This window comes from Neoarius graeffei, chromosome 4 (assembly GCF_027579695.1).
Source record: "Neoarius graeffei isolate fNeoGra1 chromosome 4, fNeoGra1.pri, whole genome shotgun sequence".
NCBI classification, from domain to species: Eukaryota; Metazoa; Chordata; class Actinopteri; order Siluriformes; family Ariidae; genus Neoarius; species Neoarius graeffei.
This window is the reverse complement of record NC_083572.1, coordinates 59,420,356-59,437,066: the sequence shown is the minus strand read 5'-3', so window position 1 is coordinate 59,437,066 and position 16,711 is coordinate 59,420,356. Positions and strand designations below refer to the sequence as shown.

At 40.9% G+C, this 16,711-nt stretch overlaps 1 protein-coding gene across 1 annotated transcript in view; it reads left to right on the top strand.

Moving 5' to 3' along the window:
• Window positions 1–15,478, top strand: part of kcnb1 (potassium voltage-gated channel, Shab-related subfamily, member 1) — a 92,966-nt gene extending 77,488 nt beyond the window's left edge. Inside the window, exon 2 of the mRNA XM_060919420.1 lies at window positions 13,565–15,478. Coding sequence (XP_060775403.1) covers window positions 13,565–15,478 — 1,914 coding nt within the window. The remainder of the gene's footprint in view (window positions 1–13,564) is intronic.
• Window positions 15,479–16,711: the final 1,233 nt, after the last annotated feature.

The window sequence follows — 16,711 nt, the reverse complement described above, 5'->3', positions numbered from 1 at the left end:
GGAGAAAGGAACACACTGCATTCCAGCATAAGAACCTAATCCCATCTGTGAAACATGGTGGTGGTAGTATCATGGTTTGGCCCTGTTTTGCTGCATCTGGTCCAGGACAGCTTGCCATCATTGATGGAACAATGAATTCTGAATTATACCAGCAAATTCTAAAGGAAAATGTCAGGACATCTGTCCATGAACTGAATCTCAAGAGAAGGTGGGTCATGCAGCAGGACAACAACCCTAAGCACACAAATCGTTCTACCAAAGAATGGTTAAAGAATAAAGTTAATGTTTTGGAATGGCCAAGTCAAAGTCCTGACCTTAATCCAATCGAAATGTTGTGGAAGGACCTGAAGCGAGTAGTTCATGTGAGGAAACCCACCAACATCCCAGAGTTGAAGCTGTTCTGTATGGAGAAATAGGCTAAAATTCCTCCAAGCTGGTGTGCAGGACTGATCAACAGTTTCCGGAAACGTTTAGTTGCATTTATTGCTGCACAAGGGGGTCACACCAGATACTGAAAGCAAATGTTCACATACTTTTGCCTCTCCCAGATATGTAATATTGAATCATTTTCCTAAATAAATAAATAAATGACCAAGTATAACATTTTTGTCTCATTTGTTTAACTGGGTTCTCTTTATCTACTTTTAGGACTTGTGTGAAAATCTGATGAGGTTTTAGATCATATTTATGCAGAAATATAGAAAATTCTAAAGGGTTCACAAGCTTTCAAGCACCACTGTATGTGACGAATAAATTACTATAAAAGAGAAAATAAAAGAGAAAATCTTAAAACAAAGGAAATGGACGGTGAAACAGAGGTAAACAGTTAGGGTCTTAATTCCCATCTGCCATGGCAACAGTGCTCTCCTCCTCTGATTGGTGGTGGCTAGGTAAATGCCATCTGGAATGAGCTGCTTCCTTCTCACTATGTTAGGGAGAGAACATTTTCATATGTTTTTGTGTGAGCCAGGGACCAATAGTATTTCATGTTAATTGAGGGTTCTCTTGCTCTGGTTATGTACCGTATAGCTGTTACCTATAGACCTTCAGACAGGCTGTGTGCCTGTGCCTCTGTTTATGATTGTGTACCCAGTTCTTCAGCAAATCAGTCACATTATAAGCCAGATTATATTTTCAAACATTCTACTTGCTCTCCTGTGGCAGTACTCAAACCTGATAAAGACTAATTAGTACAGGGGCTGTTTTTGAGGGACTGGAGTACAGTGTTAAGGATAGATCACTCCTGCTGTTTATCCTTGTGCTAGATGCAGATTGCATACAGATTAGACTAGGCCTCTTAACAAACTGTATTAAGGTACAGTGTACATAAAAAAGTACAGACATCAACTGTCCACATTCTTTTACATTCTTGTCCACACTCTTCTTTTGTCAAAAGCAAAACATATGTGTCTGTCCTTTACAAAACCATTCACTTGGGTCAAGTTTTCACAATTAAGCTATTCTGTTTCCATGAAAGGCCATTAAAAAGTTTTCCAATTCTGCATCTCATCTCATCTCATTATCTCTAGCCGCTTTATCCTTCTACAGGGTCGCAGGCAAGCTGGAGCCTATCCCAGCTGACTACGGGCGAAAGGCGGGGTACACCCTGGACAAGTCGCCAGGTCATCACAGGGCTGACACATAGACACAGACAACCATTCACACTCACATTCACACCTACGGTCAATTTAGAGTCACCAGTTAACCTAACCTGCATGTCTTTGGACTGTGGGGGAAACCGGAGCACCCGGAGGAAACCCACGCGGACACGGGGAGAACATGCAAACAATTCTGCATATATCAAGAAAATTTACCAATATACCACTGAGATATGGGCATTTGAAGTAGTAAGATTTTACTTTTATGAAAAGTCAGAAATGGAGAAATCTGCTTGTAAATTTTACTACATAAACTCCTTAGTAACACATGTTTAAAAAATATATATTCAAATGAAATTTGGGGGACATATTTATTATGGTTTCACAGATGTACACACCAAATGTTTTCACTGTACGTGTTTAGGAAAATGTTAACATATTTACAAAATATAGACTTTTTAGAGGATTTTCCCCCTTTGTATCGTCCATGTATTTCACCCCCTCAGTCTACAGTTTAAAAGTTCCAAAATTCTAAAGTTACTTGAAAATGTTGTCTATACCTCATGCATGACAATAAAAGACCCCCCTGCTTCAACCCCTCTGCCATGGCCACGGCCATACCCATGACCATGCCCATTTCTGCATCCATGCCCACATCTTCGCCTATATCCATTATCGACTCTGTCCTTCTTGTCCTTTATTTACCTACACCTGTACCTCTTCATCCTCTGACCCATCTGGAGGCAGCACATCTAGTTTAGGGCACATTATGTCCTTGTAGGGCTCAGGAACAAAGGCTCGGATGTGTTTGTGGAGATACTGTTGTCTAGCTAGCAGAAGTCTGGGTGAGGAAATGTGACTGGATGACCACCTGGATCATTTCTTTGGGTACAACTAGGTGATAGCATGATGTTCCATCAATCCCAATCTGACATGTGCAGCTAGAAAAAAGACGAGTTCATTGAGCTGTCGGAAAGCAATACAACAAAATATATTAGGCTTATTTCATTAAATTTAGTCTAGTCTGTAGTGCACTCAGTCTAGGCACTCAGCATAACAACCCAAGCTTGTCAATTTAGAAATAAATTGGCAAGAATGTCAGGTCTTTTTCAAAGTCCTGGAATTGAATGTGACTGAAACGTTTCATCCTGGTTTATGGTTGCTTACTTTTTTATGTGCCTTCAATGCTATACATTGTCAACACGATGCATATAAACATATTGATATAATGTTAGGCTTCTGTAAGACCTCTATAGAAATATACAAGACTTGTATGTATAGAGATGTCTACTTATTAATAAAAATGTATGCTCATACTCATGAAACTTATGGTAATTCCTAACATGTTTATGATGCCCCTCACAATAATAACTTCCAAAATACACTACAGAAAGCTCATAGTAACTGCCCGCAAGATATAAAAACAAGACTCACCTAAATTTTGAAGCTTTCTCCCAGTCAACTTGGTCAATATCACTGGCATATTCCATGGCAGTACTTTCCATGACAAACTCAAAATCAGTCCTTTTTGGGTCAGAGTCCTCCTAAAATCCATCTTCATTGTTATTGATATCAGTTATAAATATCCTCTTCCCAGGTTTATGCAAAGAAATCCACTACTAAATCACTCAAATTTTAATTATTGTTACGATTTAAGTTTAAGAGCTTTGCAATTTCTCACACTGTGGTTCATACAGGAAACGGGCTATGTTGTGAACTGCGCATGTGAAGGAGCAGTGCAGCCAATCAGAAGTCTTTTTTTTACACCATTTTATTGGCTACTCATTGAAATTATGTTAAAATTAATACTGAATCAAGTGAGTGGGAAAGCTCCACTGTATTTTGATACCAGACATGAAGGGTTATCCTCAGAAATATATGATCACTGGTACAAAGTCTGAAGTGTGTTTTCGCTCCTTTTATGAATTTTTATCAGGATTTGAATACCTTATCTCAATAAATGGTTTAAGGTACAAATATACCTTAAGGTACAAATAAACATAAGGTACAAATTTCTGCAAAATTCATTCAAAACATGAAAATGTAGGCAATATACTCTAAAATTATGCTAAAATGGAAAATTCAAATATTTTAAACCAGTGATGTATTTCCCCGTGTATCTCAAAATCACACACACACACACACACACACACACGTGAACAAATTTGTTGGTACCCTTCCATAAAAAAAGAACCCACAACTATCTCTGAAATAACTTGAAACTAACAAAGGTTAATGGCATCCATCATTGTTTATTCCATGTTTAACACAAATCAGACTTTGCTTTTGATTTTTGATCCAAGTGAATGTTTTACGTAAAACAAACGAAAATGGCATGGGCAAAAATGATGGTGCCCATAACTTAATATTTTGTTGCACAACCTTCAGCTGTAATCACTGCTAACAAGCAATCTCTGTAGCCCTCAATGAGACTTCTGCATCTGCCAACAGGTCCACTCTTCCTGAGCAAACTGCTCTAGCTGTCTCAGGTTTGAAGGGTGCCTTCTCCACACTGAATGTTTCAACTCTTTCCAGAGATATTCTATAGGATTCAGGTCAGGGCTCATAGAACACCACTTCAGAATAGTCCAATGTTTTGATCTTCACCATTCTTAGGTGCTTTTAGCTGTGTGTTTTGGGTCTTTATTCTGTTGGAAGACCCATGGCCTGCAACTGAGACAGAGCTTTCTGAAACTGGGTAGTACGTTTCACTCCAGAATGCCTTGACAGTCTTGAGAATTCATTGTGCCCTGCAGAGATTCAAAGCACCTCATTGTGAGATGCAGAAAAACAGCCCCAAAACATAACCAAGCCTCTTCCATCTTTCAGAGTAGATATGGTGTTCTATTCTTTGAAAGCTTCATTTTTTCTTCTGTGGACATGGAGCTGATTTGACTGGCCAATAAGCTTGAGTTCTGTCTCATCTGTCCAAAGAACATGCTCCCAGAAGCATTGTGGCTTGTCATTATGCATTTTAGTAAATTCCAGTCTGGCTTTTTTTTAAGTTTTTCTTTCAACAATGGAGTCCTCCTGGGTCTTCTTCCATTGAGCCCACTGTAACTCAAAAAGTAACTGATGGTACAAACAGACATTGATGTACCTTGACCTTGGAGTTAAATTTGTATCTCTTTGGAAGTTGTCCTTGGCTCTTTTTCTACCATTGGCATTATCCTTCTGCCCAATCTGTGGTCCATTTTTCTCTTGCAGTCATGTCCAGGAAGCTTGGCTACAATCCCAGTGAAACTTCAGCTTCTTAATATTTGCAGCTGGATTCACAGAAACATCAAGCTGCTTGAAATGGTCTTATAGCCTTTTTGCCTTTAGCATGCTTGTCTATAATCTTCTTTCTGATCTCCTCAAACAACTGTCTCCTTTGCTTTCTCTGGTCCATATTCAATGTGTTGCACATGACGATACCAAACGGCAGAGTGATGACTTTTCTCCATTTAAATAGACCAAATGACTGATTTACAAGATTTAAGACACCTGTGAACCTACGAATTAAGGTTAAACAATCAGTTTGAAATATCACTATACTGCAATTATTATAATCTTTTCTGGGGTCCCAACAAATCTGTCCAGGCTGTTTTAGAATATTTTTGTAAAAATAAACAATAAATCATTTATTTTCACACTTTTTTTTTGCTTTACTTGATAAAGCTACAGTCACACTACAGCTCTCAATGCTTTGTGATGGGTTATCGATGAAAATGAGGTGTTCTGGTGGCGATGCCTGGCAATATACAAGTAAGCTAAAAGTTGTGGTCACACAGTAGGCGAACACTTGACTGTCATACCTTTGCGCACTTGAGTCTGGCACAGCTCAAGTGGCCACGGTCATTCACGGAGCACATTGTGAACGCTCTTGGGACCCAGTCGTGATGGGAAACACCTGATGCTGATTTGAGCACAATCAGCACGTGTATATAAGGACACTGTTTTCACAGAGATTTTGCGAAGTATTATCATTATCACGGTCATGTTTGTTTCTAGCCATGTTTCTGACTCTGGTTAAATACTCTGCTTTATGATTCTGCTTTCTGTTTTGCTTTTGTTTTGTTACTCTGACCTTGCCTCATGTTTTGTTTTTGGAAATAGCATTGCCTGCTAATAAGCACACTTCCTGCACTTACATCCATCTACTACCACATACCTGACAGAATACTTCAATAAGTCTCTGTGAAAACAGTGTCCTTATATGCGTGTGCTGATTGTGCTCAAATCAGCATCACGTGTTTTTTTCCATCACAACTGGGTCCTAAGCATGTGCACAATGAGCTCCGAAGGATCCCTGAATGTGAATGCACTTTTTATGTCTTGTCACGCCCAGCTTGGTCATGCTGAGAGTGCTTACTCCACCTTTTTGATATATTAATCTTGAACTTGTTCTCTCTCCCCCTCCCGACCTTTAGGAGGAGCTGTTTGGTATCTTGTCATTTTCGCCAAACAGGCGGAACAGTTCAAATACAGCCTATGGCTGTTAGGTGGGAGGGCGTGCTTTGCTGGCATTTTGGTTTGGTTGTTTGGCTGTGTGCTGTTCAGGCCTTCACTGGGAGAAGGCCTGTCCAGCGCATGTTTTCCTTTGTTCTTTCTTATTTTTCTTATTTTTATTGTTATTATTTAATTAAAATATTGCTAAAATTGGAACAACTGTGTGGACTCCCTTTTATGTTATGGTCACTTGAGCCTAGTGGTCGTAACATATGGGGGCTCGTCCGGGATGTTTAATAGTGGAGTTTGGATTAATCACTTGGTTTGTTTAAACGAAGTGAGGTAAGCTATTGTGCCATGTGGTTTGTTGGGGGGGTTCGCATTGGTTGTAAAGCGATTGGTTACGTTGTGATTGATTACATTGTGATTGTTAACTCTTTTCAAGTTTTTTGCGGAAGTTGTTTGACCAACCATTTGTTTTGTTTGATTAAGAGTAGAGTCGGTAAGTGTGTTTGGGCCTGCGTTACGGGAGGACATAGAGTGGAGTTGGCATTTTCCCCAGTTAGAACACGTTTGCGTGGGGTTTAGGCTACTGTGTCACTGAAGTCTGGGCGAGGGCACCGCCTTGGAAAACCGGCTGAATTGACTTTGGTCGGGACAGTACGGATCCAATGGTAATGGTGAGTAAATGATCCTTGTTCTTAGACTTAGTGTGAAGACAGGTCAGTTTAGTAGGGGGATAAATGTTTAGGGGGAAACTCCGGTGTTGTCCTGTTTACGTGAGTTGCATTACACTTTGCCCAATTATTTTGGATTTGTGGAGTAGTTTGTTACTTTTGGATACGTGGATACTTTTGGATTACTTTGTTTAGCCAGTTGCATGGTTAGATTAGTGGCACACCCCAGTGTCTATTTGTAATTGTTTGGATTTGCCATTGGCCAGTGGTGATTTGTTAATTGGTGATTTGTTTATTGTTGACGGTAAAAATGAGTACCTTGGAAGCATTTTTTGAAGCTCCCTCTGAGGCCTTGTTGGTTACCCTCACTAAGGATCAGTTGTTTAGTGTGGTTGATTATTATAAACTTGATGTAGTATTGCCAAAGGCAGCATTGAAGGATGAACTGTTGAATCTTGTTCGAATGAGATTGATTGAGAAGAATGTGTTGGGTAAACCAGCTTCATATATGCCGATGGTAACATCGTTGTCATATGAACAGCAAATTGAGCTTTTGAAATTTCAACATGAGCTAAAACTGCAGCAGATGAAATTGGATAACGAGTTAGTGCAAAGGAGGCTCGATAAAGAAATGGCTTGTAGGAGATTGGAGGTTCAGGAAAAAGAAAAACAACGTTTATTGGAACTTGAGCGGCTTAAACAATTAGAACAGGGCCGTGAATTTGAGCACACTCGATTGCAGTTAACTGCTGAGGGCAGACTCGGCAGCCCGTCTACTTCGCAACCTAGTTTGGCCAGCATGATCAAGTTCCTGCCTAAATTTAATGAGCGTGATCCTGACGTGTTTTTCTCCTTGTTTGAGAACATTGCGGCTGAACAGCATTGGAGCGATGAGGAGAAAACATTATTGTTGCAGACCTTGTTAATTGGTCGTGGCCAACAAGCATTTGTGGCTCTACCCACCGCTGATAGAAAAGTTTATCAGCGCGTTAAAGCGGCGGTGTTGAAATGTTATGAGTTAATTCCAGAGGCCTATAGACAGCGTTTTCGTTCTTGGAAAAAATTGGACAAACAAGCATATGCTGAATGGGCAAGGGATTTAACTACTTTTTTTCAGCGCTGGCTTACAGCAGAAAATGTGGAGAGTTTTGATACGTTGTGCAATCTTATGATATTGGAACAGTTTAAAAACGGTTTGCCTGATCGTATAGCCACTTATATTAACGAACATAAGGTGAAAACGCCAGCAGAGGCTGCGGTTCTTGCTGATAATTTTTCTCTCACGCACAAGATTCCATCTCGTCTGTCTAGTTTGCGTTCGTACACTTGTTGCCCTAGCGGGGTTAGAGTGGACACTTCTGTTAATTCCAACACTAATGTAATGATGCAGGGTAAGCCGCCCGGATTTAATCCTAAAAAGGATTGCAATTATTGCTTTGGTCAAAACCACTGGAAATCAAATTGTCCAGTATTATTGGGGCATGATAAGGTGAAAAGCGAGGGAGGCAAAGTTGGCCTCTGTACCTCGTCTATTAAGCCTGCGTGTTCAAAGAGCAACTTTAAAAAGACTGCAGTGAATTTGTTGGATCGTACCCAGTGTACAGCGTCAACTGATAATGTAACTCTAAAAGGTGATACGTCTGAATTGGTGATTTCTAGTTTAGCGGATTATGCGCCGTTTGTTACGGATGGGTTTGTGTCTTTGCTTGGAGACTCCCGTCGCATTCCAGTGAAAATTTTGCGTGATACAGGCGCATCAGAAAGTTTCATTTCCCAATCTGTTTTGTCCTTCTCTTCTCAATCTGACACGGGAAATTTTGTATTGATTCGAGGAATTGGTCTACAGTCATTCCCAGTGCCTTTGCACAAAATTCAATTGTCCTCTGATTTTGTGAATGGTGAGGTAGCCATAGCTGTTCGTCCCTCGTTGCCCATTGAAGGAATTGATGTGATTATTGGGAATAATTTGGCCCGTGATTGTGTTTTTCCTGATCAGGTCTCTCCATCACCAGTGGTTGGGAATAAAGCTTCTCCACTAGATGAGTCTGATGTTTGTCAAAAACATTTTCCAGATGTTTTCACTGCTTGTGCTGTGACGCGCGCTATGGCCCGTGTGCAAGATTCTAAGCTGTTTGATGCATCTAAGAACATGTCTACTCAAATATTTGTTCCCAAATTACCAGCACCTTTGTCTCGTTCTGACATTGTGGAAGCTCAAAAGAATGATGAGAGCTTACAAAAGTATTTTGATTTGTGTGAACAAAATAATGATTTGGACCACAGTTACTTTATCAATGATGGTTTATTGATAAGAAGGTGGTCACCTACTGCAGATGCTGTTGTGAGAGAGCAGGTTTTGCAGGTGGTGATGCCTGAAAAGTTTCGTGAGGTTGCATTAAAAACAGCTCACGGTGAAACAGCGGGTCATTTTGGGGTGAGAAAAACCTACAATCAGTTGTTACAATATTTTTATTGGCCACGGATAAAGAAAGATGTTGCACGGTTTATTCGAGCTTGTCATGTTTGTCAGGTTGCTGGCAAACCAAGTGTCATTAAACCTGCACCTCTGAAATCTATTCCATCCGTTGGTAATCCGTTTGAATATTTGATTATTGACTGTGTAGGACCTTTGCCCAAGTCTAAGACTGGATGTATTTATCTATTTACTATTATGTGTCAGGCTACTCGCTACCCTACTGTATATGCTTTGAGGACAATTACTACAAGGTCTGTTATAAAGTGCCTGTCTCAGTTTATTTCAACATTTGGCCTCCCTAAGATCATTCAGAGTGATCGAGGTTCAAATTTTACATCAAAGACATTTGCTGCTGCTTTAAAAGAGCTCCAGATACAACATAACTTTAGTAGTGCTTATCACGCACAGAGTCAAGGGGCCTTGGAACGTTTCCATGCCACCTTTAAGTCGCTGTTGCGTACTTATTGTATAGAGATGGGCCAGGAGTGGGAAGATGGTCTGCCATGGTTACTTTTGGCAGCTAGAGCGGTTGTGCAGGAAAGCACTGGGTTTAGTCCAAATGAACTAGTGTTTGGTCATAAAGTTCGCACTCCTTTGTCAGTCTTGTCCAGTGAATTAGATTCGTCTGAACCACCACAAACTTTGTCTGATTATGTGTATGGTTTCCGACGCAGGCTACTTCTGGCTTGTAAGATGGCAAACGAGAATTTAACTGAAGCTCAGTTAAAAATGAAGAAAAATTATGACCGTAAGACTGAAGCTCGTACTTTCAATACGGGAAATCAGGTTTTGGCATTGTTGCCTGTTCCTGGTTCTCCTTTTGCTGCAAAGTTTTCGGGGCTTTATAGGGTTGTTCGTCAGGTGTCTGACACGAATTACGTGGTTGCTACGCCAGATCGTAGGCGTGCAACACAATTATGCCACGTGAATTTACTGAAGCCATACTATACATCAGTACATTCTGATGCTAAACCTGAGGTGTCTCTTGGTTTGTTGGCATCTACATTGCCTAATTCTTCTGTGATGGGGGAAGAGATGAGGGGCCCTGATGATGCCATGTTACATGCTCATTTGAATAATTCCGAGATGTTGGCCAAGTTAGATGGACTTCTGAGTCAGATGGACTTGCAGCAGAGAGAACAGTTAAAAAGTTTAATTTTGGAGTTTTTATGTTTGTTTTCAGACATTCCAACCTGTACGTCATGGATTGAGCATGACATAGAAGTTGGTGATGCAGAGCCTGTCCGTCAGAGGTTTTACCGTGTTAGTTCTGAAAAGCGCAGGAGCTTGGATGATAGTGTCCAGTATCTTATTGATAATGGTCTTGCTGTACCATCATGTTCAAGTTGGTCTTCACCGTGTTTGTTAGTCAAAAAACCTGACCACACATACAGGTTTTGTACAGATTACCGCAAGGTGAACATGGTTACAAAACCAGACTCGTATCCATTGCCTCGCATAGAGGATTGTATTGATCAGGTTGGTGCAGCTCGGTTTGTTAGCAAATTTGATTTGCTTAAAGGTTACTATCAGGTACCCCTGACTTCTAGGGCACAGGAGATTTCTGCCTTTGTTACACCCAACGGATTATTTTCCTACACGCGTATGCCATTTGGTTTGCGCAACGCCCCCTCCACTTTCCAACGGCTCATGAATCGAGTCGTTGCGGGACTGGAGGGGTGCGCTGTGTATCTTGATGATGTGGTTTGTTATTCGGACACATGGGAAGATCATCTTGCACGTGTTCGTTTATTGTTTGAAAGGTTTGCTGCTGCCAATCTTACTGTAAACTTAGCAAAGTGTGAATTTGCTTAGGCTACAGTAGTCTATCTTGGCAGAGTAGTTGGTCAGGGTGAAGTGCGGCCTATAAGAGCTAAAGTCCTGGCCATTGATAATTTTCCACGTCCTGTGACTAAAAAGGAATTAATGCGTTTTTTGGGTATGATTGGGTACTATAGAAACTTTTGCCGCAATTTTTCATCTGTTGTCGCCCCTCTGACGAATTTATTAAAGAGTTCAGCTAAATTTCTTTGGACTCCTGAGTGTGAGAAAGCATTTGAAAATGCTAAGGCTCTTTTGACCACTGCACCTGTCCTGTCTGCTCCTAAGCTGGAGGAACCATTCCAGCTGCAGGTAGACGCTAGTCAGGTAGGTGCAGGAGCTGTTCTCCTCCAAAAGGATGAGGATGGTATAGACCAACCAGTTTGTTTTTTCTCCCGGAAATTTAACTGTCACCAATTTAACTATTCTATTATTGAGAAGGAGGCCCTGGCCCTTATTTGGGCACTCCAACATTTTGATGTTTACGTTGGTGGTGGGGTGCACCCTGTGGTGGTCTTTTCCGACCACAACCCTTTGACTTTTCTTTCGTCTCTGCAGAACACTAACCAGCGTTTAATGCGTTGGGCTCTTTTTCTGCAGCCCTACAATTTATCTATTAGGCACATTTAAGGGGTCTGAAAATGTTATGGCCGATGCATTGTCTCGGGCTCCTGATGACTATTAGTGGGATGTTTTGTCTCTTCTCTGGCCTCTGATTCTGTGTCGTAACTTGTGTTTCCTCTCTTGCTATCCAGGCGCCGGGATTTGCGGGATGGAACGCAGTTTGGGGCAGGGAATTTGGGTGGAGGGAGGTGATTTGTTGTGGTGTAGGCGGGGTATCTATAAAAAAAAAAAAGGGTATTGGGTGTACTGGTTTTTTTGGGGATTTCGGTTATGAATAATAGATTTGTTAATGTGAACAGAGTCCCAGAGATGGGTCTCTGTCTTTTGGGGGGGAGTGATGTCACGCCCAGCTTGGTCATGCTGAGAGTGCTTACTCCACCTTTTTGATATATTAATCTTGAACTTGTTCTCTCTCCCCCTCCCGACCTTTAGGAGGAGCTGTTTGGTATCTTGTCATTTTCGCCAAACAGGCGGAACAGTTCAAATACAGCCTATGGCTGTTAGGTGGGAGGGCGTGCTTTGCTGGCATTTTGGTTTGGTTGTTTGGCTGTGTGCTGTTCAGGCCTTCACTGGGAGAAGGCCTGTCCAGCGCATGTTTTCCTTTGTTCTTTCTTATTTTTCTTATTTTTATTGTTATTATTTAATTAAAATATTGCTAAAATTGGAACAACTGTGTGGACTCCCTTTTATGTTATGGTCACTTGAGCCTAGTGGTCGTAACAGTCTCGACAAAAGTTAGGCTATGCCGAGCCACTGTGTTGATGAGGCTCCCACGAGCATCGGGGACATGGATTTGAGATAAATACATCTCAAGAGGTTCAATGAAGGTTTCCTGAGCTTCGGGAAGTATTCCCAAACCCATCTGTGAGTATTCACTGCTTAGTTTGCCAATGAAAACATCGCCACCAAATTTCAATGCATGCATTGAAATTTTTCACAATGGTTTTGGCCACTCATGGGTGGAGATACACCAAAAAACAACTCACAAAGCTCGGAGAACATTCACCATGCATCGCCCGATTGGTAGCGATGCTGCCAGTTTTTCATTGCCAAGTATTTGCAAACCCATCACGAGCTGTAGTGTGACCAGGGCCTAACATACTAAAGACATGCAGGTATACATGAGAAAATTGCTTTTAGTTTCATTACTTTTCAGAAGGAATAAAGCATTGTTTCAATGAGTTGTAAGGGTATCAACAAATTTGTCTACGTCTGTTTTATTTATATATATATATATATATATATATATATATATATATATATATATATATATAAAACACAGACATGGACAAATTTGTCCCATAATCTGTCAGAGCTTCACAAATGTTTTGAATATATATATATATATATATATATATATATATATATATATATATATATATATATATTTTTTTTTTTTTTTTTTTCTTTTTTTTCTTTTTTTTGTCAAAACTTTTGTGAAGCTCTGACAGATTACAGGATTGTCCACACCAAAAGAGATACATGTGAACTACTGACTGTTACAGCTTGATTATATTATACGTTCTGTAGTAATTTAAATGTGACCTCCCAGAGTGTTTATATTTTGATCTTTCCTAGTTCTCAACACACTTTAACCAGGTATAGGTACAGTCTTTATATATTAGTGTGTCAGGAGTTGGGATACAGCAAAAGTGTACACTAACTGTCAACTTCATATGCTGTTATCCACTTAGGCAATCATGTTGGGGCAGCACAATACATAAAAACATGTAGATACAGGTCAAGCGCTTCAGCTAATGTTCACATCAATTATCAGAATGGGGAAAAGTGTGATCTCTGTGAGTTGTTGGTCACTGGTCACCTATCTAAACAACAAAAAAAATTACATATACAAACTTTAGGAATTGTAGAAGAACATAACCCTCATAAATTGTTTTTTTTCTCTAATTGTGTTTTCTCATATTTCTAATCTACAGATATTGGCCATCATCTCCATATTGTTTATTGTGCTGTCTACCATCGCTTTGTCTCTCAACACGCTTCCAGAACTGCAAGACATAGATGAGTTTGGCCAGAGCACAGACAACCCTCAACTAGCCCATGTTGAGGCAGTTTGCATTGCCTGGTTTACCATGGAGTATCTCCTTCGCTTTCTTTCTGCACCCAATAAATGGAAGTTTTTCAAAGGTCCACTCAATGTCATTGACCTGTTGGCTATCCTTCCATACTATATTACCATCTTCCTCACAGAGTCCAACAAAAGTGTACTGCAGTTCCAGAATGTGCGGCGAGTGGTGCAGATCTTTCGGATTATGCGAATTTTGCGAATCCTAAAATTAGCTCGTCACTCTACTGGCCTACAGTCTCTCGGCTTCACATTACGACGCAGTTACAATGAACTTGGTCTGTTAATCCTCTTTTTAGCAATGGGCATCATGATCTTCTCAAGTTTGGTCTTCTTTGCTGAAAAGGATGAGGATGACACAAAGTTCAAGAGCATACCTGCCTCCTTTTGGTGGGCTACTATTACCATGACCACTGTGGGATATGGGGACATTTACCCAAAGACATTATTAGGCAAAATAGTTGGTGGTCTCTGCTGCATTGCTGGAGTGCTGGTTATTGCTCTCCCTATCCCTATCATTGTAAACAACTTCTCTGAGTTCTATAAGGAGCAGAAGAGACAAGAGAAAGCCATCAAGAGACGTGAGGCTTTAGAACGAGCCAAGCGCAATGGTAGCATAGTGTCTATGAATGTTAGGGATGCTTTTTCCCGTGGTGCAGAGCTTCTTGATGTGGTCGTGATGGAAAAGGGTGAGAAGCTTCAAGACAACCATCTCTCACCAAGTCGCTGGAAATGGTCATCCAAGAGAGCTGCATCTGACACTAGCTCCAATCACTCATTCAATCAAGAACAGGGCTCACCAAGCAAGGCCAGGGCCTCCAGCCCTCAGAGGCTCAATCCACAGAAATTAGAGGAAGTGTACAACCAGATGACCAAGACTCAGTCACAGCCCAATCTCAACACCAAAGACAGGAGTTCATCCCGAGCAGGTAGCAGAAGGGATGAAATTGAGCTAGGTACCTTGCCAGGTCAAGGAGTTGATCCATTCAGGGGTCATGAAGGAATAGTGGATATGAAAAGTCTGTCCAGCATTGACAGCTACATCAGCTGTGCCACAGAATTCCAAGAAAACACACGATTCCCTTACAGTCCAGCAGTGGGCTTGTCCCTCCCAGAGAGTTTTTGTTTTTCACACGGTTCTGGATTATCAGGACGGGTCAGTGCTAATCCAAGCCTTCAAACCACCATGGAACATGAACTCATGCTTACTCCACCATGTTCTGCTGCAAAGCCTCTTGACATAGAGGGTTCACATCATGGTGGAAATCTTCTGAAAACACGTTCTCTTAGAGTGAATCATCATGGTTATGGGGATTCAAGTCCAGCTAGTGGCCTTTTATCAGACAGCTCTGCTCCCTCAGATCACTCCCTGATCAGCCCAGAAGTATCTATCTACACAACAGCTAGCAGCAGGACTCCACCGAAGACACCAGAGGGAGTTGCACTCACACCAACTGTTTTCACATTTCATGATGCCTCTATCAACAGGTACATTGATGCTGATACAGATGATGAAGAACATCTCAGAGAAAGCAGTCCATCAGACTGTCTGCTTGGAAGTCTGGGTACCAAGTCTCACCTAAATATTGGTTACCAGAGGGGCATCAACCACCTGGAGGCTGCACAGCGACTTTTGGGTCAGAACTGTCGATTCTCATTGGGAAGCAATCCAAATGGAAGCCATGATAATCATTTGGCATTAGATGCTTTACATAGGTGTAGAGGGGGCAGGGGACGTTCCAGCACCTTTGATGAAAGCCTCTGAGACATTTGAGTGCATTTAGTGACTACAGAAAAAAAAAAGCATGGAAGGTGGCAAAGGAGGTAGTAAGCCTGAATGCTTAGTCCAGTGTCCACAGGTGTACCACAGCTCATATCTCTTCCTGTCTCTCCCAATTTTTTGTGTGTTTGCTGCATCGGTGTTAGGTAGCCTGCACTGGCATGCCCCAAGGCAAACTGAAACAAATGTGGCTGTTGTCAAAATCTGACATAATTAGTTTTGTGCAACCAGGTTAGAATTTAAAATTCAACACAGAACAAACATAACAGGTCTGTAAAATACAGACAGGGACAGTAATTCACTGCCAAAGTCATATAACCATTGTCCAGAGCCCACTTTTAAGATTAGGCTTTAGATCAAGTTAAAGTTATAGCCTATTTACGAGTGCAACCCTGTCCCTATCCACATGAAGAAATTAGCCTTACTTAATTACAGATCTGAATGTCTACAATGCCTGAGTGCAAGTGTGTGAATGGGTTCTATATGAGGAGAATTGTCCTTATGGTAATATGTAATGCGCACATTCTGCACACATTCTCAAAAATAATACACATACAGTGTAACTAATTTATTTTTATATAGACATGAACATTATAGAAACCTAGTTTGTGTTGGGCCAGTCAACTGTGTAACAACTACAAAGGACATTTACACAGTGGGGATGCAAGCTTGTTTAAGTCATGGTTATTTTAATTCTTCTTTTTCATTAATGTCTTATTTAACTTAGCATATACTGGGCCAATTAGAGTTTTTAGTTCAGTCACTATCAGTGCTACCAGGAATGCCAAATCCTGGGTCAGCCTACTGAAATGGTTCTGGTCAAATTAGCATATTACCTTTTATGTTTTCATATTGTCTAATAAAAACCAATGTGTAGTATGAAATCTACTTCAGCATACACTATATGGCCAAAAGTATGTGGGCACCTGCCAATCACACCCATATGTGGGCCACAAACTGTTGCCACAAAGTTTGAAGCATGTAATTGTCTAGAATGTTGTTGGATGCTGTAGCATTACAATTTCCCTTTACTGGAACTATGGAGCCTGGCTCAAAACTGTTCCAGCATGACAGTGCCCCTGTGCAGAAAACAAGGCCCATAAAAACATGATGATGGTGTAACAAGGTTGGTGTGGAAAAATTCGAGTGATCTGAACAGAGCCCTGACCTCTACTCCACTGATCACTTTTGGGATGAATTGAAATGCTGACTGTATAA